The sequence below is a fragment of the Chrysemys picta genome, chromosome 6 (genome assembly GCF_011386835.1).
Source record: "Chrysemys picta bellii isolate R12L10 chromosome 6, ASM1138683v2, whole genome shotgun sequence".
NCBI classification, from domain to species: domain Eukaryota; kingdom Metazoa; phylum Chordata; order Testudines; family Emydidae; genus Chrysemys; species Chrysemys picta.
In genome coordinates, this window is record NC_088796.1 from 127,537,489 (window position 1) to 127,561,747 (window position 24,259).

The 24,259-nt window shown below is 49.3% G+C and overlaps 1 protein-coding gene across 2 annotated transcripts in view; it reads right to left on the reverse strand.

Moving 5' to 3' along the window:
• Positions 1 to 324: 324 nt before the first annotated feature.
• The window catches only part of CHRNB3 (cholinergic receptor nicotinic beta 3 subunit), a 38,558-nt gene continuing 14,623 nt past the window's right edge, over positions 325 to 24,259 (reverse strand). The window contains exons 4-6 of one of the 2 annotated variants that reach the window (XM_008172659.4): positions 13,164 to 13,273; positions 7,101 to 7,983; positions 325 to 2,818 (exon numbers count right to left, since the gene is read on the reverse strand). In XM_008172659.4, coding sequence (XP_008170881.1) covers positions 2,684 to 2,818; positions 7,101 to 7,983; positions 13,164 to 13,273 — 1,128 coding nt within the window. In that variant the 3' untranslated portion in view covers positions 325 to 2,683. The remainder of the gene's footprint in view (positions 2,819 to 7,100; positions 7,984 to 13,163; positions 13,274 to 24,259) is intronic. The other variant, XM_024109285.3, reaches the window with a different exon arrangement.

Below are 24,259 nucleotides of genomic sequence, written 5' to 3' on the forward strand. Positions count from 1 at the left end.
GGGCCCTGGGTTCCCGGCAGTGGCCGGATCCCCTGGCCCTTTAAATCACCGCCAGAGCCCCACTGCCAGAACCCCGGGGTAGCAGCAGCGTCCGGGAGCCCCGGGCTCTGACGGTGATTTAAAGGTCCCGGGCTCCCGGCCACTGCTACCACAGCTGGAGCCCCAGGCCCTTTAAATTGCTGCCAGAGACCTGTGGCTCCCGGCCGCCGCCATAGCTACGGCTACCCTAGGGCTCCAGCAGTGATTTAAAGGGGCTGGGGATTTAAAGGTCCCGCCCCTTCTGCCTGAGGTCCCACCCCTCCCGCCTGAAGGACCCCCCCCTCCGCCTGCTTAGGACCCCAGCCCTGCGTAAGTTCCTTAAGTTACTTTCACCCCTGGGTTAAACAATACTATGGCTGTCTGGTCACTATATGAGGATGGGTGAGGTCCCAGAGGAATGGAGAAGGGAAGCACAGTACCTATCTTTAAAAAGGGGAACAAAGAGGATCCGGGGAATTATAGACCAGTCAGCCTAACTTCAATATCTGGTAAACTACTGGAACAATTATTAAACAATCAATTTGTAAGCACCTAGAGGATTATAGGGTTTTAAGGACTAGCCAGCATGGATATGTCAAGAACAAATCATGCCAAACCAACCTAATTTCCTTCTTTGACTGAGTTACGGGCTAGTGAATAGGAGGGAAGCAGTAGATGTGATATATCTTGATTTTAGTAAGGCTTTTGACAAAGTCCCACATGACATTCTCATGAACTAGGCCTGGGAAATGTGGTGCACAACTGATTGAAACACCATACTCAAAAAGTAGCTATCAGTGCTAGCTAGTAGAGTCCTGCCAGGGTCAGTCCCGAGTCCAGCACTATTCAATATTTTCATTAATGACTTGGATAGTGGAGTGGAGAATGGTTATAAAATGTGCAGGTGACACCAAGCTGGGAGGGGTTGCAAGCACTTTGAAGGACAGAATTAGAATTCAAAATGGCCTCGATAAATTGGAGAATTGGTCTGAAATCAACGAGATGAAATTCAATAAAGACAAGTGCAGAGTACTTCACTTAGGAAGGAAAAATCAAATGCACCACTACAAAATAGGGAATAACTGGCTAGGTGGCAGTACTGCTGAAAAGGATCTGGGGGTTACAGTGGATCACAAACTGAATACGAGACTACAGTGTGATGCAGTTGCAAAAAAAGTGAATATAATTCTGGGGTGTATTTATAGGAGTGTCGTGTATAAGACACAGGAGCTAATTGTCCCATTCTACTCGGCACTGGTGAGGCCTCAGCTGGAGAACTGCGTCCAATTCTGGGCACTTTCTTTAGGAAAGACGTGGATAAATTGGATTCCAAAGGAGAGCAACAAAAATTATAAAGGTAGGACAATAAGCAATGGTCTTAATCTGCAGCAAGGGAGATTTAGGTTGGATATTAGGAAAAACTTTCTAACTATAAGGCCAGTTATGCTCTGGAACAGGCTTCCAAAGGAGGTTGTGGAATCTCCATCATTGGAGGTTTTTAAGAACAGGCTGGACAAACACCTGTAAGGGATGGTCTAGGTTTACTTGATCCTGTCTCAGAGCAGGGAGTTGGACTAGATAACCTCCCACAGTCCCTTACAGCCCCACATTTCTCTGATTCAGATGAGAATGGCCTATTTTCCCCACCGGATAACCCCCATGTCTTGTTACACTTAGCCCTGCTTTCATGTACCTGAAATTACACCGAAAATGTATCACAGTTTGTAAGTCTGGAACATGGGCAAACTCAGAGTGCACAGCTTTGGGTACTTCATGGAACACCTCCTGACATAAATGCAAATTATACCTGCCAGCCAGTACAGGCCCACAGTTTTCCTCATTTACCAATGGGGGAGACAGAAAGCAATGTATGCCAATAGTCTGGATGGAGGTAGGAGTATGCCCTCAATTCTTCTAGAAGGAGTTAAGATATTCCGTCCCCACAAGCCTGCTAATCCTAGGGTTTATATTCCGGTGACTTCAATGGGAGCAGAGTTATGCCAAAGCAGAGTACTTTGGAAAATTCCACCTGTAACTTGTTTCTATTTTCTAATGCACAAACACACACCTTGTAATAGCTGGTTATGAAACATCTAGATAGGTATATAAAACAGCTGTGCTTATTACACTTAAAGATAACAAGGTGGACTGACAAAAACTTAGCGCATCAGTGCCCTGTGTATTCCTATACTATTTAAATTTTCTTCGAATGTAGCATATTTATTACATGAGGATCCCATTTGTTAACAGAATATTTGGATCAAAAAGAAACAGTCACCTTTTTAAAAACAATCATGAAATCATATTGTAATATAATCAGCCTTAATAGGATGGATTAATTAATTAGGGTCCAGTTGTGCAAACCTTGCTCACATTAGTGAACACTTACACACTCAAGTAGTTTCATTGATTTCAATGGGCAAGTAAGGGTTACACAATTGAGCCCTTGAGTTGTACAGCAATTTGCAGATGTAAAGCACTATTCAAGTGAGAAGCATTTTTATATTATCAACATCGTTCACTGCAGCCAGAAGGCAATGTATTTTCATTTCCATCTCAATTTGGTTTTGTTGACCCTGCACTCACTGAAAGTTAAAAAACCAATCAGTCTCAAGGGGCAACTGTATCTTTCAGCCATTATCCACATTAACACATGAATTTATTCCTATAAACTGCTGCTTAACCACGCCTGTAAAGCGGGGGTAAATATTAAAACGGAACCTGTCACTGACACCACCAAAAATAACCACAGGAAGATCCGATCGAGGACTTGAGCTACAAATTTCCAGTCTTGAACTACCTAGAAGAAACAATAACAATAATATTAGCTTGGTTCTTTTTTTACAAGTTTTGATATATTTTAGCTGCAAAAAATGCAATTAAATATATGGTCTGTGCTATTTATAATTTTGAACAAATGGTGCCGATACCATAGATATTTTTCCCTTGGGCCCCAAACCGTCAAACACTTATGCACATGCTTTTCTGAGTAGTCCCATTGACTCCAATTAGTCTGCTTCAGTGCAGGGCCGGCTCTAATTTTTTTGCCGCCCAAAGCAAAAAAAAAGCGCCGCCCCGCCATAACACCCCCCCAGCACCGCGCCGCCCCATCGAAACACCCCCTGAGCACCACAATGCTGAAACACCCCCACCAGAGCGCTGCACCGCCGAAACACCCCCCCGAGCGCCATGCTGCCGAAACACCCCCCCGAGAACCACCCCGCCCCGCTGAAACACCCCCCCGAGTGCCGCGCCACCCCGCCAAAACTCCCCCCCGAGCGCTGCGTCGCCGAAACACGCCCCCGAGCGTTGTGCCGCTGAAACACTCCCCCAAGCGCTGCGCCGCCGAAACACCCCCCCCCGAGAACCACCTCACATCGCCGAAACAGCCCCCGAGCACCGCGCCGCCGAAACATCCCCCCGAGCAGCGCGCCGCCGCCGAAACACCCCCCAGCCAGAGCGCCACACCGCCGAAACACCCCCCCAAGCGCTGCGCCGCTGAAACACTCCCCCCAGTGCCGTGCCGCCGAAACACCCCCCCAAGCGCCGTGCCGCCGAAACACACACACCCCCCGCGAGCACTGTGCCGCGCTGCCGAAACAAAAACAACAACAACAAAAAACCTCGAGTGCCACCCCGCCGAACCAAAAAAAAAACCCGACTGCCCCCTGCCACCCCAAGGTGCTTGGTCGGCTGGTGCCTGGAGCCGGCCCTGCTTCAGTGATTAAAGTTAAGCACGTGTGTAAGTGTTTACAGGATCGGGGCCTTAAATTGGTTTTATAAAGATTTTTTAAAAGATTCACCCTCAAGTACTTTGCCATCGACCCAGCAAAGCACATAAGCCCAGGCCGAGCTTTCACAATGCAGATATTGGCCAAGCTCCAGCCGTTCTAAATGCACCTTAACGAGCAGGTTGATGGCTGCTTTGTGTTCCAGGAATGGTACAGAGGCACTAAAGGGTACTGGCGACTGGCCCAGTAGTTATCATTTGTTTGGCCAACCTAGACACTCTGAAACTTCTGTCGTCAGAAAGAACCATGCACACCCAAAACCGATCCTTTTCTGAAAATTACCTACCCTGCTGCCCTTAGCTAGAATAAGTAATTCAAGGTGTGTCTACGGTGTATTGTAACCCCAGGTCTGTGAGACCCGGGCTTGTGGGCTGAGTGTTTCCAAACCTGTGTTTGAACATCCACACTGCATTGTAAACCTGAGTTTACAGTTGGTGGACCCAGATCTCAGAGCTATGCTAACAGGGCCATACGGCACCACGCAGACCGGCTGACGCAGGCCTGTGGCTGGAGCTGTGCCACTGCTGCAGAATGACAGGGCTCGGACCCAAGTCACAGCAGCACTCGGGCTCTGACCCACACCGCAGCAGTGTCCTAGGACTCGGGGTCTGTGTGCTTGCTGACCCGAATCAGACTGATTGGTGTGTGAATGGAAGGGGGGCTTGGGCTCAACCCTGAGCCAGAGCCAGGCTTAATGTGCAATAAAGACATTGCCTAAGTGAGCATGACGGCTTCACCGGTACCAGTACAAGAGAAGAGACATCTTTTCAGAACGTCTGCTAGCTAGCAGGCTGCCTAAACAAGCCTTTCTGACCCCCAGGCAAGAGACGGGGAGGCCAAACTGGAGACATGCTCTGGAGCAAAATAGTGGCTGCTGTGACATTTGTACGTCTGAATGTAAGAGAGCTGGAAAGCGGAGTGCAGGAAGGGCTGACTGGTGCCTGTTCATGTGGCGAGGCAGGAAGAATGAGGCCGATGCCCTCAGAGAAAGTCCCCGCCCACCCTGAATGAGGTATGCTGGCAGGGCAGTTTGAGTGTGGGAAGCTTGTCCTGCTGTTGCCCAGCAGCTAAAGAGAGGACTTCAATCACCAGGGCTAGCAAGCCCTTTAACAAGCTTAATTGCTATGTACATTTCATTTACAGCTTGGGGGGAGTGGGGAGGTACCAACACCTAACCCAGCGACACTATAGAAAGGGAGATTTCAAGTGGTGGAGGTTGGCACTAGAAGGCCGAGGTTCTAGCCTGACTCTGGGGAAGGAGCCGGTCTGTCTGTGTGATTTCTATAAATGAGGCATCTAGTCAAGAGGGGCCCACAGTCAGAAGGAAAGGAAGTAAAACAATTAGGTACCACAGAGATGCCACTTATGGAAGCAGTACTAGAGTGCTAGAAGGGATGAGTGCCCTGAACAAAAGGGAACCAGGAAGGAAAGAAGCCAATTGCCGTGGCTAACTGGCAGGGTTTGGGGGCCTATTTGAGCCAAACAGAAATCCTTCTGAATTTGGAAATCTGACCCTCGTGAAACCAATCAAACTTGAGGCTGAACAGGGAATATGTGAAAGGGAAATTAGAAAGGCTAAAAGGGATTATGAAGCGCAAAGAGCTACATGCATGAAAACAAACAAGATATTATTTATGTATATCAGAAGCAAGATGCATGAAAAAGAATCAGTAGGTTCACTGGGTCACCATGGACTAAAGGGAGCAGTTAAGGAAGATAAGGTTGTTGCGGAGACACTAAGGGTACACTGCAATTCACGACTGGCCCAGGTCAGCTGACTTGGGCTTGCCTGGCTCAGGCTGCGGGGCTATAAAGTGTCAGGGTATATGTTCCCATTCAGGCTGGGGCCTGGAACCCCATGAGCCAGAGTCCAGCTCGAGCCCTGGGAGCCAGAGTCAGCGGACACAGTTGCAGTGTAGACATACCCACTATGATTTCTTTGCATCAGTCTTCACCACAAAGGATGCTGGGGAGAGAGACTTACCCGAACCTGCTCTTTTCTTGTACATTAGGGACTGTCAGATACTGAGGTGGCAGGATGAAGTGGCTAAGCTGCGAGCATATATACAAGATTCCCAGACAATTGCGTGTGGCTTTAGAGGAACAGTCATACATGGACTTTTCTCTACCATGCACTTTCATTAACAACATATCTGGGAACAGAGCATTGGTTCCACCCACTCCCTCCCTTGCCCATCCACTCCCTGCTCATATATGCAGGGAAGTAGCAGGTGCCTAATGCATAAAGAAGCTCATGACTGAGGCTTCAGAATTTGTGTGATAACTAATGACCGGAGCCTGCAACGGGCATGCTGGCAGAGCTCACATTCGCTTAGAGGGGAGCTTTCCCTGAGTAAGTTCCCCTTAGTACTTTTCAGATGAATTGAATAGCTTTCTCCAGACTAAGGGTAGCCATTGCAGCTATCTGGTGTGGGATCTGTGAGCATTTTCCCAGGCCCTTCCTAGAGCTGGCCAAGGAGCAAACAAATACGAATTCATAAACATCTCGGAAACATTTTTGTTTTGAAGTTTTTTTAAAAGAATATTCATTTTCTCAACAACAACAAAAATCGCACTTTTTTTTTTACTGAAAATTGTTGGTGTTTTTCCTTTTTTGGTTTTATCATTCAAAACACTTCAATCCAGTCTGTCCCTAACCTGCATTTCTACTATCACAGTGATCTTCTGAAGCTATCAGGGAAATTTTAAAAAGAATAATAACCAATTATATCTTGGGGCCAGACCTCTTTGATCCACTTCTAAAAGCTGGATGGAAACAACAGACTCTCAGAACTGAAGCTTCAGAACAAAGGATACAATTAAAATGAATTATTTACCACGGATTGGAAGTAACTACAACAAACAGCTCCTTTCAGCATGGTACTAACAAAACCTCTATTTCTTTTTCATAACTTGTCTGTATACATCACCCACAAAATCATACCTTTTGGAAATTCCATGTTATTTCCACTTCTATGTTCATTTTTTAAAATGAACATCATAACAGACAGCTAGATAATTGGGGCAAGAAAGTTTGGAGAGCCAAATATACTTAATATTTAGGGTGTGATTCTGATATGACATACATTGGTGTAAATCAAGAATACCTTCACTGAAATCAGTGGAGCTATTCTGATGTAAAACAGATATAAGGCATTTAAGTGGCTAAAGAACCTATTTGTAAGTGTTAGATGAGACAAGTTATTTAACTATGCTGGCTGTAGATAAAAAAAAATCTTCATTCTATTTCTCTATTAGAACAACCATGTACTCTTCACGTGTTAACATTACCTGTCTGATGAAATGCTCCTTTTTTACATGGCCAGAGATGTATCTAATAGAATCGGCAGCTTTTTCCAAAAAAGCAATCACAATTTTTTCTCCATCCTTGACTTGTTTCTGTTTCTTCTTGCCTGAGAGCTTTGATTTTAACACTGGGATAGTTCCTTCAGCCTCTGAGAAGGAATACCGATCCACATGGCCCTTCATGCACAATAGCCTAGGAAGCTTTTGAAGGAAGAGTCTTTTAACCCAGGGAGCCATAGGATGGTAGGTTGCTGAGGACCGATGGTGCACGTTAATAACGAAAACAGTAACAATAATTGAGAGGGTTACAAAAATCATAATAAACAACAAATACTCGCCAATCAGAGGAATGACTTTGGAAGAAGATGGTATTATTTCTTCAATTACTAAAAGAAAAACGGTAAGGGAGACTAAAACGGATGTAGATAATGAAAGTTTTTCCCCTTCATCAGAAGGCAAATAGAACACCAGCACAGTTAGAAAAGATAATCCAAGGCAAGGGACAATTAGGAAAAGAGTGTAAAAAAGTGGGAGGCGTCTTAGAACGAAGGAGTAAGTAATGAATGGGTAGGAATGCAACCCATCCTTTCTGCTGCCTTTCATGCCTTTGGCCTTTAAGATCTCCCACTCTCCATTATCAAAGAAGTCTTTCCTATCTACATTTTCATCTACTAAAATCAAGTCAACCATGTTGCCATCATAGGTCCAGGATCCAAATTTCATGGAGCAATTCTGTCTATCGAACGGGAAAAACGTCACATCCATAGTGCAGGAACTCTTATAACTGGCTGGTGGAGTCCAGGTAACAAGCCCATTGTATTTCACTATGACTTTGGTCATCAGGGAGCCTTCAAAACGTCCATCGGCACTGGGGAGAGGAGAAATAGGATCAGTTTCAGTTTTTCACCAGACCCAGCTCAGTCATTTGGATTTTCTGATTCCAGTTCTGTTTTCTATTCCTTTGAAATGTGAGAGCAGTGACACAGTATGAATACTGGACAAAGAATTCCATAAAATCCCAGCCGCTTTAGACATGTGGGAGGAATGCCCCAGATGATGAGGGTCATGGAGGCCCTGGGCTTTATAAAGTGCTACTCTTGTCCTTGTGTAGCAAATCTCAACTTCTAGACTCCCCAGGTCTCTCTCCATGTGATGCCCCCACATGAACTATGGCCCAGTGGTCAGTGGAACTATTCAGGAGCCTGACGCTGGGAGGCAGCATGAACGAGTGGATAAAGCATGGGACTGGAAGTCAAGAGACACTGATTCTACTGCCAGCTCTGGTGACCTGCATCAGCTGTCTGTAACTACGTTTCCCCTCCACACTGCTTCTGTCTTGTCTCTTTAGATTGCAAGCTCTTCACAGCAAGGACTGTCTCTTACTGTGTTCACACAACGCCGAGCACAATGGGGCTCTGAACTTAGTTGGGATCAGTAATTCCAATAGCCCAGGTTTCGTGGGACTTTGAGATCCTTCACAGATTCATAGAGTTTAAGGCCAGAAGAAAAAACTAGATCATCTAATCTGACCTCCTGTATATCACAGACCATTACATTTCACTCCATTATCCCTACACTGAGCCCAGTAACTTGTGGTTGGCTAAGGCAGGGGTTGGCAACCTTTTAGAAGTGGTGTGCCGAGTCTTCATTTATTCACTCTAATTTAAGGTTTCGCGTACCAGTCATACATTTTAACATTTTTAGAAGGTCTCTTTCTATAAGTCTATAATACATAACTAAACTATGACTTGCATCTGAAGAAGTGAGGTTCTTACCCACGAAAGCTTATGCTCCCAATACTTCTGTTAGTCTCAAAGGTGCCACAGGACCCTCTGTTGCTTTTAACTAAACTATTGTTGTATGTAAAGTAAATAAGGTTTTTAAAATGTTTAAGAAGCTTCATTTAAAATTAAATTAAAATGCAGAGCCCCCCGGACCGGTGGCCAGGACTCGGGCAGTGTGAGTGCCACTGAAAATCAGCTCGCGTGCCGCCTTTGGCACACGTGCCATAGGTTGCCTACCCCTGGGCTAAGGCATATCTTCCAGAAAGGCACCCAGTTTTGATTAGATGACATCAAGCAATGGAGAATCCACCACTTCCCTTGGTAGTAGGTTCCTATGATTAATTACCATCTCTGGTAAAACACTGTGCCTTGTTTCTAATTTGAATTTGTCTGGCTTCAGCTTTCAGCTACTGGGTCTTGTTATACCTCTCTTTCTAGATTAAAGAGCCCCTGAGTCCCTGGGATTTTCTCCCCTTGCAGATACTGTGTATACGCTAATCAAGTCCTCAATATTATTTTCTGATAAGCAAAACAGATGGCGTTCTTTAAATCTGTGAGGCATTTGCTCCAGCCTTCAGAGCATTTTTGTGGCTTCTCTGCACCCTCTCCCATTTTACAATATCCTTTTAAAACCATTGACAGCAGAACTGGATGCAGTGCTCTCACACTGGTCTCACCAGTGCTGCCTGCAGCGGTAAAATCACCTCCCTACGGAGTACTCTCCTCTTTATACTGTCCCACTTTGACCCCCCAAAGCCCAATATACCGGTTGAAGCAGCTTCTGTCCCGCCGAGGATGGCTGTGCTTGGCTCCCCACTCCAGACGTTGCAACCTGGTGCACAGGATCACAGCATCACTCCCTCAAATTTGGCCCAGCCACATCCCTCGTTGGAGGGCTGGGCCAAAGCTGAGTGGCACTGTGTCCTTGTGCAACAGGGACCAGGTTGCAATGCCCAGAGTGAGTAGCCAAGCCAATCAGCCCCACGGAACAGGAACCACAGGAGCTGCTGTTGTGAGGCGGGCTCAGGCTCCTACTCCCCCTCGCCAGGCCTCCCACTTCCCGGGGTAGGACTCATCCCATTTCAGCCACTTGAAATGTTGGCAGGTAGGTAGTTCTATGGTAATAGTATAGACAGCTGGTAGGGCTTCCTATTATTAAGGTTGCTTGATACTTGCCATTGTAAGACCCTGTTTTCAGTTGCTTATAACTTTGCTGAACTTTGACCATTCAGGCTGAAATTTTCCAGGCCAGCTGACATTTCTGGGAACATTTCAGCTAAAATGGTTCAGCCATTCCTGAAAATTATATTAGGGACAAATAGGTTGTTTTGCCCATGTTGAGAATCTAGCATCTCTATGCTGTGGAGCAGGGAGTTGAAATTTGGTAGGGGTGTGGCCTTTGCATCAGGGATGTGCTTTTGCTATTCCTGTTAAAAAACCTGTCCACATTTGGTTATGAGACTTTGAAAAATATCAGTTTGCACATGCTCAGTACAGACTTGTTAGAGCTTGGCTGAGAAATTCTCTGAAGATTCTGTCTGCACTGAGCATGCTCCAGCCAAAGGCTGACCAGGACTTTCCTTGAAGTCACTGCTCCTGGGTGCTGCAGACCATTGTGGTGCCAGGCACCAGAAAGTGAGAATAGGGTGATTGTCTCGCAATGCCCACACTCCCTGCTGGGCCAAGCAGAGTGAAGGATGAAACAGCCTGAGTCCAACGCAGAAGGAACAAGAGCTGGAAAGAATGAGATTGGATGAGGAGGCTGGGGTGGGAGAGACATTGGGACTTGCTGGGCAAGGAGAATGAGGCAAAGATCCCAGGATGAGGTCCCTGATCAGAGACTGGGACTCAGAGTCAGGGAGGGGGAAGACTGGGACTCGGACATGGACCCCAAAGGGGAAGACTGGGACTGGCTGGACAAGGAAACTAGGACTGAGCTGAGCAGTCGGGGGAGGAGGGGATATGGGACTGGCTGGGTGAGGAGACTAGAACTGGGACAAGGAGCGAGGGTGGGGAGGGAGAGACAGGCTAGGGAGTGGCTGGGTGAGGAGACTAGAACTGGGACAAGGAGCGAGGATGGGGAGGGAGAGACAGGCTAGGGAGTGGCTGGGTGAGACAGAAGCAGAAGGGTCTGGGAGCACTGGAGAACACTCTCCTCCAGAACTTGAATGGAACTCATTATTCCTGAGTCTCAGTATTCCTCAACTGTCAACAAATAGCAGTGAAAACCACTGGCAAAATGTGTGTCTCAGCAGTAGTAGGTTGTCACAGAGGATGACAACCTACTACTGCTATCAGTTCATCTGTTATCTCAAGTGGCAGAGGTCCATGCAGTGGAACTAAAGATTTCAACCTGCTGATGTTCCTGTGGGTGTCAATATGATTCCATATGATGGATTTTCTGTTTTTTCTATTTGTTTTTTAAAAACAGGAAATTACACACAACACTATGTTAAAAAAATGTTACAGTTGCAAAGTCAGTGAAGGAGGCAGGAGTCCGGTGGGAAAAAAATTGTTTGTGATCATGTAATTAATGACTATCAAAAAAGCAGACTCACAAGAGGGCCCTGTTACGGTGGCATGGGCAACCTTAATTCTGGCAATTTCTAACTGGAGCTTGACTTTGCAGCCTTAGTGTTTTTTAATGTTGTTTTTTGTGTGCAGTAAATAATACTAAGAGAAAAGTTGAGCCCAGGTTTAAGTGCTTTGCTAGGCTAGTGCACTATGCACTACTCAGCTCTACTGCAGGCTGGAGATGACCCATTGGGTATAACAGAATGTGCTAATCTCATCTGCACCTGTCTCCTTTGGGTACTTATTTTGCTCCCTCCAGAACCACTCTCTACTATGGAGATTTCCTCTGTGCAAGTTTCAGGTAACATGGTAGCTGGAATGCAGAGAAGGAACAAAAACATGTGCCGAGCAAACTGTTTGATTCTACTGTCTGTCTACAGAAGGCATCTAGAAGGCCAGGGAAACACCTGGCAGTTTGGTAGCACTTTCGAGTAACATGAACCAAATTCTGCCTGGTGTTTTGTTCCTGTGCACTTGCAAGACAAGACATGGGAAAAGTGGGAGTAAGGGGAGAGTCACACAGAAGCTGATCCAGAGAGTGGGGATGGGCAATTGCTCCTTTTCTCCAAAAACCCTCTCTGGCAGAGTACCACAGGGATCATCTATCCTGTCTCCCCTCTGCAACACGAGGCCAACTGGGAGTAGTGAAGAGATGCTACAGATTCTGCTCCTAGCAGCAGGCTGATGGCACCCAGCTGTGCACTGTGTTCCCCACAGATGCAAGTAATGACGTAGTTGGGGATTGGTCCTGCTTTGAGCAGGGGGTTGGACTGAATGACCTCCTGAGGTCCCTTCCAACCCTATGATTCTAGGATTCGATGTCAACCTCCCGGAGTTCAGATCTGGATCTGAATGCTCCCCAGGGTCAGGTGTGATTGGATTAACAATGACACATCAGGCCCGGGCCGGAACTACAAAGTGCAGGTCTGAATCCAAACGGCCCCAGAGTTTCGTTCTTTTATTTTATTTCATTGAATTTGTAAAACACAATTCTAGGCACTCCTGCCCAGTGTGCAATATGGATATAAACAAAGGACTGCGTCCCTAGACAAATCCATCTCAGCACACTCCCTGTTCACCAACCTTAGGGAAGAGAAGGGAAAGATGGGCTGTGCCTGGAGAGTTAACAAATCTGGGCTCTGGCTGGCCAAGGCGGGGAGCAAGGTCTGAAATGGAGGACCCCTCACAGACCCCTCAACGCCTTGCCAGCAGCTCCCTCTTGCTTACATTGGGGGAGCTCCATGCAGCTCGAGCGCCTCCGCCGATCTCAACAGTGGCCGTATATCACAAGGTGAGGAGCTCTCTCGGGCAACCCTGTCCCGAGCCATTCTTAAAACCAACCTTTGAATCCCACCCCAAACCTTACTGGAAGCCAGTGCAGATCACAGAGCATTGATCTAATGGGCTCCCAGTGTCCAGCTCCACTCTGCACCAGCTTCAGTTCCTGAGTGGTCCCAACATGTAGCCCCAGGCAGAGTATATGACATTATATGGAGCGATCTAAGCCAGCCAGCATTCTAGTCCAGACACATTTCTGGATAGCCGCTATCTAATGAGATCCATGGTTAAGCCCAGTGCTAGCCAGCATGGCTGGAACGTGATGTTAGTTATTCACTGAATAAGTCTAAACAACTATCTGAAACCCTGAGCAATGAGCCTTGCTTTAAAACCTGAAGATCCTTATACTCACTTTTCAAACAAAACAATGTCCGGCAGCCACAGCGACTCTGACGGAACCCGGATCGCCGTGATCCCACCATAGTCCTCAGGATTCCAGCACAACTTATGGTCAGTCCATTCCTGCAACGAGCCAACAATGTCCTCTTTCCATTCAGACACAACAGGCTCCCACCGCCAGATGGGACATTGGTCCATCTCAGAGGGATTGTAATACACAGATGTAAGCCCAACACAATGGGACCTCAAGTCCTGATTGGAATCTATGTATCACAACAGCTGTTGTTGTTATTAATTTATTAATTATTATGATTGAAGTTGGTAGTGACCCCTATATTTAGGTTTGTAGCGGGGTGAACACCCACTCCAGCCCTGAAGGGGTTGGAAAAGCCCTGCAGAGGGCTGGGGCTGCAAAAGGGAGCAAAACCCTGGCTGATTGGGGGAAGTGGCTGCATCTGGGGTCATGCCCCAATCTAAGCAACTAGGCCTTATAAGAAGGCCAAGGAACCCAGAGGGAGAGTCTCTTTCTGACCGGAGAGGGAGACATGCCTGGCTGCTGAGGAACTCACCCAGGGGACCTAGAGTGAGGCAGGGCTGGGGAAGAGCCTTAGGAGCTGGGAAGCCCTAGGCCAGCAACTCCCCAGGCTGCAGGGCCTAGTTCTAGGCCTCCTAGGTATTGGGCTGGCAGAGGGGCAGCCTGAAGGTGGGTAAAGGCAGCCAGTCCGAACCCCTTTGCCTGTGATGAGTGGCTGATAGACTGCAGGGTGTGGGGGCTAAACTGAGACTGGGCAGTAGCCATGACTGAGGTGATGTGGGGGTGGGGGTTGCCCCTAGGGGGAACCCAGTAAGACTGTGGGGTACTCCAGGAGGCAGAACCCTGAGATAAGGGCACTGGGGTCCTGGGAGGGACACGGGGGGCCAACGGCAAGCAGATCACCGGCCTGCAGAGGGCGCTCCTGGGTCAAAGAGCTAATTCCTGAGGATGACCAGCAGGAGGCGCCACAGGGGTGAGTCCTGCGAGGTGCTACAAGGTTGTAACACTTTCCATTACAAAAGAATTCGCCTCCACTTTCTGCAAGAGGCCTGTGATATTTGGCAGGGAAAATCCCTTCAGGATAGAGAAGTGCCTTTTCTTTATCCTGTGAAATTCTGTTCAGATTTGGTCACCATTTTTTCCTTCTCTCCCTTGTGTTTCTCAGAAAAAAATTTTGGTAGCCTGCCAGAATCACTGAACATTCCCAGGCTGGGCTCACACCACCACCAAAACAGCAGCAACGTGCATGGAGAACGCCAGTCAGCTGCCAGGGTGGAGAGAGCCAGGCTCATCCCCGGAGCCTCTTCTCTGCCCGCTCCAACCTGGCACATGGGACCCAGCATCCCAGCCCCCCTTTGAGGGAACTGTCTGGGGCAGGAGCTCCCTCAACTTCCAGAGCTGGCAAGAGAATGCAAAGCCAGGCTCCACCCATAAACCCCTGGACCTAGTACACGTCCCAAACAACTCTCCCCCTCCTTGGGGGCCCACACAGGGCAGAAGCCCCCACCTCCCTGGGTGGGAAAGAGAGAGTGACATCAGACTGCCTGTGACCACCCTATGAGCCCAGCACATGGTGCCAATGGCCCATACTTCCTCCTTCTGCCATGTACTGTAGTTAGTCCTGTAACTCAAGTGGTAGTAGGCTGTGTTGCAGAGCTGAAGTTTTGGGGTTCAAACCCTGTAGATGATGGAGGGGTGGGGTATTACAGGCATGTAATAGAAATGTTTTTTTACCTTTGTCCTTAGTTTTTTTTATTAAGACATTACCTACAAGAATGACGATAAAAGAACATTCTTTATCCAAGCACACCAAAATTAGGAAATGCCAGATTTACGCTTGCCTGTGCAACCCTCATTCTCTTGCCTGTGCAACACACGTACATTATGATAAAGTCTTCAATTACATTATCACATACTGTGTTATCCACAAGACCCCTGTCTCATTCAGTGCACAGGATAGACGATCAAGGGGGCTGAAGGGGATGCTGGTGAGTTCATGTTTTAGGAGTAAGTCAGGTGCAGGCCTTTCTTTCAGCACTGAGCTTTGGCACGATTTTCCACCTCCTTGCTTTGTTTCTTTGGTTAGCTTTGTTAACTTTGGATCACAGGATGCCCAGTCTGAAGAGCTGGGGATATGAGCAATTCTCACAGTGAAAGAGATTTTTGCTGCTGCATTCATTATTTATGGGTTTTTAGGCTGCCCTGTGAGATTGCAAAGAGAGAAGAGAGAACATGCAAACTAAAATCAATACCAGTAATAACAGCAGCTTTCTGTAAAAGCTCACGAGACAGGTCCTAAATAGCCCCTCGGTTTTCCCAGAAACATCCTGCCTGGTACTTGCTGATTGGCTATGGATATCCCAGAAGGCAACATTCTTTGGCACGTCACATACTATGGATATGCCGAGTTTGCAATGTCTGCCATTCGTGATGATGCCCCATTGCTATCCGTTCAGATTGCTGCTACAAAGCTCATTCTCCTAGACTGTGGCTTTGACCATGTCACCCCTCTCTTTGTGAAAGGGACTGTTGGCCCCTTACTAAAACTCAGTGGGGGTGTTTTGGTTGGCTACCTCCCAGTACCAAAAGGAAGGGGAGGGGTCAATGGGAAATCAGGACCCTGAGACTGACAGTCCCCGGGAACAATGGGGAGAGGCCAATGCTCCAGGTCATTGACAGGACGGGCAGGCTAATGAAGGAGTCAGGGGGGATCCCAAATTGCCTGGAACAGAGTGGGGCTGAGGAGAGAGTAGGGGCCCAAGGTGAGCTGGGGAGCAGAGCTACGCCAACCAGAGAGAAGCAGCCCAGGGAGCAGACCTGTGCTGGGGGCAGAGCTGCAGCCACCAGAGCCAGAGGCGCCAGTGAAGCAGCCCAGGGAGCTGGAGGCAGAGCAGCAGCAGTGCTGGGGCTGGGGCTGGAGCTGGAGCCGTCTGGAGCTGGGTGTGGTGAGCAGCTGGGGAGATGAGGGGGACCCTGGGCAGAGGGCCCAGTGCAGGGAGGCGCCCCCAGCCAAGAGGCTCTGCAGGCCAGACTTGGAGGGGATTGTAACCCCGACAGGGCAGGGCGACGCTGGGAAGAAGGGTCCTGCCACCTAGAGCCTGAGGGCTTGTGGCCACCGCCAGAGGAAGCGTCCAACCCGCAGCGTCTCTGCAGCACAGCCAGGGCCTGGGACATGTGAGGAACAGACTGAACTGCCCTGACATTCCAGAGATGCTGGTTGTGACGTCCCCGTGCCACAGAGCGGGGTGACGCGTTTTTTCCTTTAACTGTTCCCATTTTTTTCCTTATTTTTTTTAATTGGTTGCTGTTTAATAAATTGTATTTGCTTGAACTTGTAATGATCAGTGGGTCAAGGAAGCGTCCAGAGCGGAGAGAGCCCCCCGAAGTGGGGACACCCCAGCCCCTGTCCTAAGTGACCAAACAAGGCTGGGGGTCGAGCCTCGCAGGAATCCTGGGCCCAGCCTTGTTGGGGTTACGAGGACTCTGCCAGACAGGAGAGAGGAAGGGGAGCCCTCGAGGGCAGGGAGGCCTCTCGGTAAAGGAAGTGGGAGCGAGGACTCAGATCCTTTCGCTAGCCCATTTCACTGGGGTAGTGTATAAGCCAGGAAAGTTCTCCACAATAGCAGGACCATTCCCCTGCTTACAGTTGCATCCCTCCACTGGCTTGCTCTTCTCTCCTGCACAAATATAAGCTGCTTGTCTGCACAAATATAAGCTGTTCTCAAGGCTCTTCACAGTAAATCCCCACCCTACCTATCTTCTCTCATTCACCATCAAGATCTCAACTCCCATCGCCAATCGTCCTGGGATGCCAGCCTCCGTCGCTCACTTGTTAAATTTTCAAACAAGCCCCTGCATGCTTTCTCCCATGCTGCCCCTCACACCAGGGAGAAGCATCCCCAAAACTAACTTATCAGCCTCCTTCAAACCCCCTTTCACACTCGGCTTTGCTGTGTTGTCTACAGAAAACTTGCCAGTGCTTAAGCGGTTAGGGTGCTGATACCACCTTGTACTCCCCAGTCTGTCTGCATCCATCTGTTGTCTCTTGACTTATAGACTGTAAATTCCTTGGGACAGGGACTGTATGTTTGGTCTGGGTTTGTAAAGAGCCTAGCGCAACAGATCCATGACTGGGGCTCAGAGGCACTAAAGTAACACAAATAACAACTACTTTCTGGGATGACTCTAGTGCTAAGAGGATCTCAGAGAGGAACAAAAATTAAAATTAAGTTAAAACTTATTTCAGTGCCTAACGTGTCACCCTTCCTTCTTCCACAGGCTGCGATTCCCTCACCACCAAGGGGTGCAGGTTACAAGGACTCTGCTACAAACCCTAACTTTAGTCTCCTTCCCCAGCACTCAGACACACTCCCACAGGCCTAGCAGCCAGAGCAGAGCTGGCCATGTGGTGGCTGATTTTACCTGGGGAACTGGAGGGCTAACTCAACCAGGCTGGGGGAGGGAAGTTCCCCAACAAAACTCTACAAACTGGGAGTCACCTTGAAGAGGGAAAGGGTCAAGCTGAGGGATGTTGCTTCCAGGTCCCCAGAGGCCAGTTCTCAGGGGGACCCTGCATGCAGGACTGGGTCATACCAGCCCCCACTACCCCCAAAATGGCTTCTCCCCTCTCCCATGCTCCCTGGGGCAGGCATTTCACTTCCTATTGGCCAGGCTAGCTCTTCTTCCCAGGCTTTTCCCTGTCTATCATATGACTCTACCCCCGCCCCCTTCTCTCAGACAGTGCCCCTCCTCTGAGCAGGCATGCCGGCAGCCATCCGGGCACCTCTCCTCTCTCCCTCTGCGTTGCCTAGCAGACTCTGAGTCTGCTCTTGGCCCTGCTTCCTCCCAGGGGCAGCGCCCCTCCCTGAGTTATACGCATACAGAGCCCCTGGCGGGTCACGAGTACAACTAGATCATTTCTCCTACTGTCTTTGTGCTCGCCTGTCTCTTTGTCTGTCTGCACCTGTTGTCTCTTGTCTTAGGACAGGTGCACACTGTGCTGGGCCACTGTAGCGCCTAAGTGAAAGCGCTCCTATGCCGACGGAGAGCTTCTCCCATCGGCATAATTAATCCACCTCCCCGAGAGGCGGTCGCTCTGTTGACAGGAGAAGCTCTGCTGTCAAGCTAGTGCTGTCCGCATGGGGGTTAGTTCAGCATAACTAAATCACTCGGGGGGAGTGTAATTTTCACAGCCCTAAGCACTGTCGTTATCCTGATACAGGTCTGCGCTGTAGCTTAGATGATAAGATCTTCAGGGCAGGGACGGTCTCTTTGTTCTGTGCCTGTACCACACCTAGCACAATGGAGTGCTGGTCCGCGACTGGGGTCTGTGGGTGCTACCACAATACAAATCGTAACTACTAATGATGGCTGAAAGGGGCTAATGGCTGCCATCAGGTGGGTCGAGGATCTAAGACAATCACTGACCTTGTTAAAGCCAGTGGGTGCCAAGCACCCTCCTTCAGGATCAACAGAAGGCACAATCCTGCAGCTGCAGACTTAGGCCTTGGCTACACTTGCGAGTTACAGCACTGTAAAGCCGCCCCCAGCGCTGTAACTCACTCCCCGTCCATACTGGCAAGGCATTTGCAGCGCTATATCTCCGTGGTTGCAGCGCTGCTTGTACTCCACCTCTCCGAGAGGAATAGCGAGTATTGCGCTGCCGCTGCGGCGCCAGTGTGGCCGCCCAATGCGCTGTGAATGGCCTCCAGAATTATTCGGCAGTATCCCACAATGCCTGTTCTAGCCACTCTGGTCATCAGTTCAAACTCTACTGCCCTGGCCTCAGGTAACCAACCATGTGACCGACCCTTTACATTCCCCGGGAATTTTAAAAATCCCCTTCCTGTTTGCTCAGCCCGGCGTGGTGTGGAGTGCTATCAGCGAATCTTTCCAGGTGACCATGCCTCCACGCGCCAAGCGAGCCCCAGCATGGAGCAATGGCGAGTTGCTGGACCTCATCAGTGTTTGGGGGAAGGAAGCTGTCTAGTCCCAGCTGCGCTCCAGCCGTAGAAATTACGATACCTTCGGGAAGGTATCAAAGGACATGATGGAAAGGGGCCATGACCAGGACACCCTGCAGTGCAGGATTAAAGTGAAGGGGCTGCGGAGTGCCTACCGCAAAGCCCGTGACGCAAACGGCCGCTCGGGTGCTCCCCCCACGACCTGCCGATTCTACAAAGAGCTGGACGCGATACTTGGGGTTAACCCCACCTCCACTCCGAGCACCACCATGGACACTTCAGAGCCGGGGGGGGGGGGAGGAGGAGGAGGAGGAGGAAAACGGGAGTGATGGTGGTGGGCCGGATGGAAACACCCCAGAATCCCTGGAGCCATGCAACCAGGAGCTTTTCTCGAGCCAGGAGGAAGGTAGCCAGTCACAGCGGCCGGTACTTGGTGGAGGACAAACAGAAGAGCAGGTTCCCGGTAAGCGTGTTTTTTTTGAGGGGGGAAGGAATTCTTTCGGTGCGGGCTCTTTGGGAGAGGAGGGTTAGGCATGCATGCCTCGATGCGGAATAGTGCATTGATGTGGTTTATCACATCGCGGTAATCGGCCTCGGTAATCTCCTCGAATGTCTCATCCAGAACATGTGCAATGCGCTTGCACAGGTTTATTGGGAGAGCCACCGTGGTCCTTGTCCCAGCCAGGCTAACGTGTCTGCGCCACTGTGCCATGAGGGGCGGGGGGACCATTGCTGCACACAGGCAAGCTGCATATGGGCCAGGGCGGAAGCCGCATTGCAGTAGAAGACCCTCCCTTGCTTCCCAGGTCACCCTCAGCAGCGAGATATCGTCCAGGACGAACTCCTGTGGAAAATGTTGGGACAGTGTTCAGTGTAGGTGCCCCCTGAAGCTGTTGGCTCTCCCCAAGGCACAGAAACCCAGAGGACAGTGCAGCCCTGAAACAATCAGTCCCCCTTACTCACCATTTTGAGGCTCCCGTGGGATATGTGCACTCTGTTTCGGACGGGAAAATTATGCTATTGTGTAGACCCTGTGTGTTTTCTACTCCTTAAGTGCGGGGGGAATCATTACTCTGTCTGGTATAAACAATGCTGCCTCTGTTAAATGTTGCATTTTGCCTATACAGCTGCATCAACCTTGAGACCTCAGCCGTCCCTCTTATCGCCTGCTCAGAGACTGCAAAGACTCAGGAAGAGACCACGAAAAAGCAAAGAAGACATGCTGCAAGAAGTGATGCGGCAATCTATTAAAGAGAATGAGAAAGCACAGAACTGGAGGCAGAGAGAAAGCAGGATCCGCCAGGAAAACGCAGCACACTGGCGGCAAAGCACCGCGCACCGGCGGCAAAGCACCGCGCACCGGCAGCAAAGCACTGATAGGCTCATAAGCATCCTGGAGCGCCAAGCAGATGCTGTCCAGGAGCTGTAGCCATGCAGAAAGAGGAGCAGTACTGCAAACGCCACCCCCCCCCCACAGCCCTTGTCCCAAAACTCTTTCCGTTGTGCCCCACTGTCACCTCCAACCCACTTTCCCTAACTTCCATGTTCTTCACGCCACCCGCTGCCTCCAACACCAGTATCTTCACCACCCAGCCCTGAAAACCACGACCCTTACCCTCTGCACTCAACCCCCATCACCATGCAGTATAGCTGTCCTGAAGTGCAACACTCACTGCACAGCACACCAGACAGGACATACACGAATCTGTGATTGTACCGTTCCCCACTCCACCCCCTTGTTTCTTTTCAATAAATAATTTTTTTTTCTTTTCAATAAATGGATTCTTTGGCTTTGAAAACATTCTTTATTATTGCATAAAGTAAAAGACTCCTTAGCCCAGGAAATAAACAGGCACTGCAAGTCTGCTTGTCTGCTAAGCAGACACTGATTCCTAAATATTGGAACTACTGCACTTCACTCCCGTGCAGGGCACCAGACATCACTGCTGGTTTTCAGCCTCAAATTGCTCCCTCAAGGCATCCCTAATCCTTGCAGCCCTGCGCTGGACCCCTGTAATAGCCCTGCTCTCTGGCTGTGCAAATTCAGCCTCCAGGTGTTGAACCTCGGAGGTCCATGCCTGAATGAAGCTTTCACCCTTCCCTTCACAAATATTATGGAGGGCACAGCACGCGGATATAACCGCGGGGATGCTGTTTTCGGCCAAGTCCAGCTTCCCATACAGAGATCGCCAGCAGCCCTTTAAACGGCCAAAGGCACACTCCACAGTCATTCGGCACCGGCTCAGCCTGTAGTTGAACCGTTCCTTGCTGCTGTCAAGGCTCCCTGTGTAGGGTTTCATGAGCCACGGCATTAACGGGTAAGCGGAACCTCCAAGGATCACAATGGGCATTTCAACTTCCCCTACCGTGATCTTCCGCTCTGGGAAAAAAGTCCCGGCCTGCATCTTCCTGAACAGCCAAGTGTTCCGAAAGATGCGTGCGTCATGCACCTTTCTGGGCCAGCCTGTGTTAATGTCAATGAACGGTGATCCACAAGCGCCTGGAGAACCATAGAGAAATACCCCTTCCGATTAACATACTTGGATCCTAGGTAGGGTGGTGCCAGAATAGGAATGTGCATCCCATCTATCGCCTCTCCACAGTTAGGGAACCCCATTTGTGCAAAGCCATCCACTATTTCCTGCATGTTACCCAGAGTCACGGTTCTTCTGAGTAGGATGCGATTAATGGCCTTGCAAACTTGCATCAACACGATTCCAACGGTTGACTTTCCCACTCCAAACTGGTTTGCGACCGACCGGTAGCTGTCTGGAGTTGCCAGCTTCCAGATTGCAATAGCCACCCGCTTCTCCACTGGCAGGGCAGCTCTCAATCTTGTGTCCTTGCGCCGCAGGGTGGGGGCAAGCTCCTCACACAGTCTCATGAAAGTGGCTTTTCTCATCCGAAAGTTCTGCAGCCACTGCTCGTCATCCCAGACTTCCATGACGATGTGATCCCGCCACTTGGTGCTTGTTTCCCAAGCCCAAAAGCAGCGTTCCACGGTGCTGAGCATGTCCGTGAATGCCACAAGCAATTTCGTGTCGTACGCGTTACGTGGCTCGATAGCATCGTCGGACTCCTCACCCTCACTCTCACTGTCACTTTGGATCTTAAGGAATAGTTCGACAGCCAAACGTGACGTGCTGGCGAGACTCGTCAGCATACGCCTCAGCAGTTCGGATTCCATTTCTCGCAGACAGATCACGCTGCACAGAAACGGTTGAAAGATGGCGCCAAAAGGTGGACAGAAACAAAGGGATTTCTGGGATGCGAAGCGATGCATCACGGGGCATTGGGACAGAACCCAGAATCCCCCGCACCCACGCCCCCTTCCCACAACCCACGGCACCAGAATGGGAAAAGGTGCTCTGTGGAATAGCTGCCCATAATGCACCGCTCCCAACAGCGCTGCAGTTGCCACAAATGTGGCCACGACAGTGCGCTGGGCAGCTGTCAGTGTAGACAGACTGCAGCGCTTTCCCTACTTGGCTGCACGAAGTCAGGTTTAACTCACAGCGCTGTACATCTGCAAGTGTAGCCAAGGCCTTAGGGCTTCTGCCTAAAGCAATAGGTCTTGTGGCAAGCTAGAGCTAACCCAGGTAGATTAACCAGGGTTTCCCTGGTTGCCAGCACAGGGACTAGGCTGTGTTCGCTGGCAGGAGAAACCCAGCAGGAGTCGTGAGTGTGACCCCGAGAGGAAGCAGAGACAGAGCACGGGGCTCCCTGATGTGTCAGCCTTGGGGATTTCTGAGCAAGGAGCCTGCCTACTGCTTGCTTCTCCTGTGTTCAGGGAAATGAGACTTTGTGGACACTCTTTGTGAATAAACAAGATCACACCAAGAATATACATAAATCGTGGAAATACTTTCAAGATGTTTGAGTGAATTTTTCCATGCCATAATACAGCAGCAGTACTTCAGTCAGTAAGAATGGGCTACCTAGTACCCACAGCGGTAACAGTCGGCAGCCTCTGCATTACTGGGAGTATTGATGCTGGTCACTGAAGTGAGGACACCTAACATATTGCTTTAAATAAAACTACATGCTTTACTACCTTCAAGATCGTTTTACTGATGCAAAGAAGAATTAGCCATCACATTCCAAGGGGCAATGGTCATGCATTGATTTCGTTTCCTATTGCTTTCTTGTTAAGGCTGTATCCATTCTCATGCACTGTAATCAGAATGATCATTTATATTACCATAGCACCTAGATGCTCCAATGGAGATCAGCACCGCATTATGCTAGGCGCTGTACAGACACACCATGAGAGAGAGTCTCTAGCCCAAAGAGCTTACAGCCTAAGTGGACAAGGAGGGGAGGGGAAACACAGAGATTTGCCAAGGTCTCACCACAGGTCTGTGGAAGAGCCAGGACTAGAACCCAGGTTTCCTTATTTTTACTCCAGTGTTTTAGCCACTACAGCGATATCAGCTCACCCTGGTCCCTGTCATTCTCACCTCTGATAGTTGCTCCCAGTGGATGGACGGGCATTGCCGGATGTTCTGCCAAATCCACCTAGACTGAGTATCCCCCACTTAAGACTGGGGAGAATAATGTACAGCCTAATACTGACTGACAGCTCTTCTTGCTGTTCGGCCTCAATGCTCCATTTCTTAGTTTCATCTCATTACTTCTAGTTACAGCCCTGGGTGTTGCACTAATTCCTCCTTCTCCTTGCTGGTTACACACATCACGGATTTGTAATCTGTTATGTCCTCCTTCCTTTCCGGCTTAGCCGAGCTGTACATATTTACCCCTCTAAGCACGCTTTGTATATTCGTCCCTCCAGGACTCAGATTATTTTTCTTGTTCTTCTCTGAACTCCCTCCAGTTTGTCACTATCTTGGGGCTAATAAGGACCCACAGCTGAATGCAGCGTTACAGATGTGGATCTATCAGAGTAATAGAGGGGGATTGTTACTTCCCTGCTCTGGGATGCCATTGGATGTAGCCCAGATCACACTGGCCTTTGTTTTGCTTGCATCCATATTACATGGCCATCCCAAGTCCATACTTTGCTGCCCATCATTACTATTCATAATAATTTGTATTATGGTGTAACAGTAGCACCGAAGGGCCCACGCTGGAGCCAGTCTCGCTGCGTTAGGC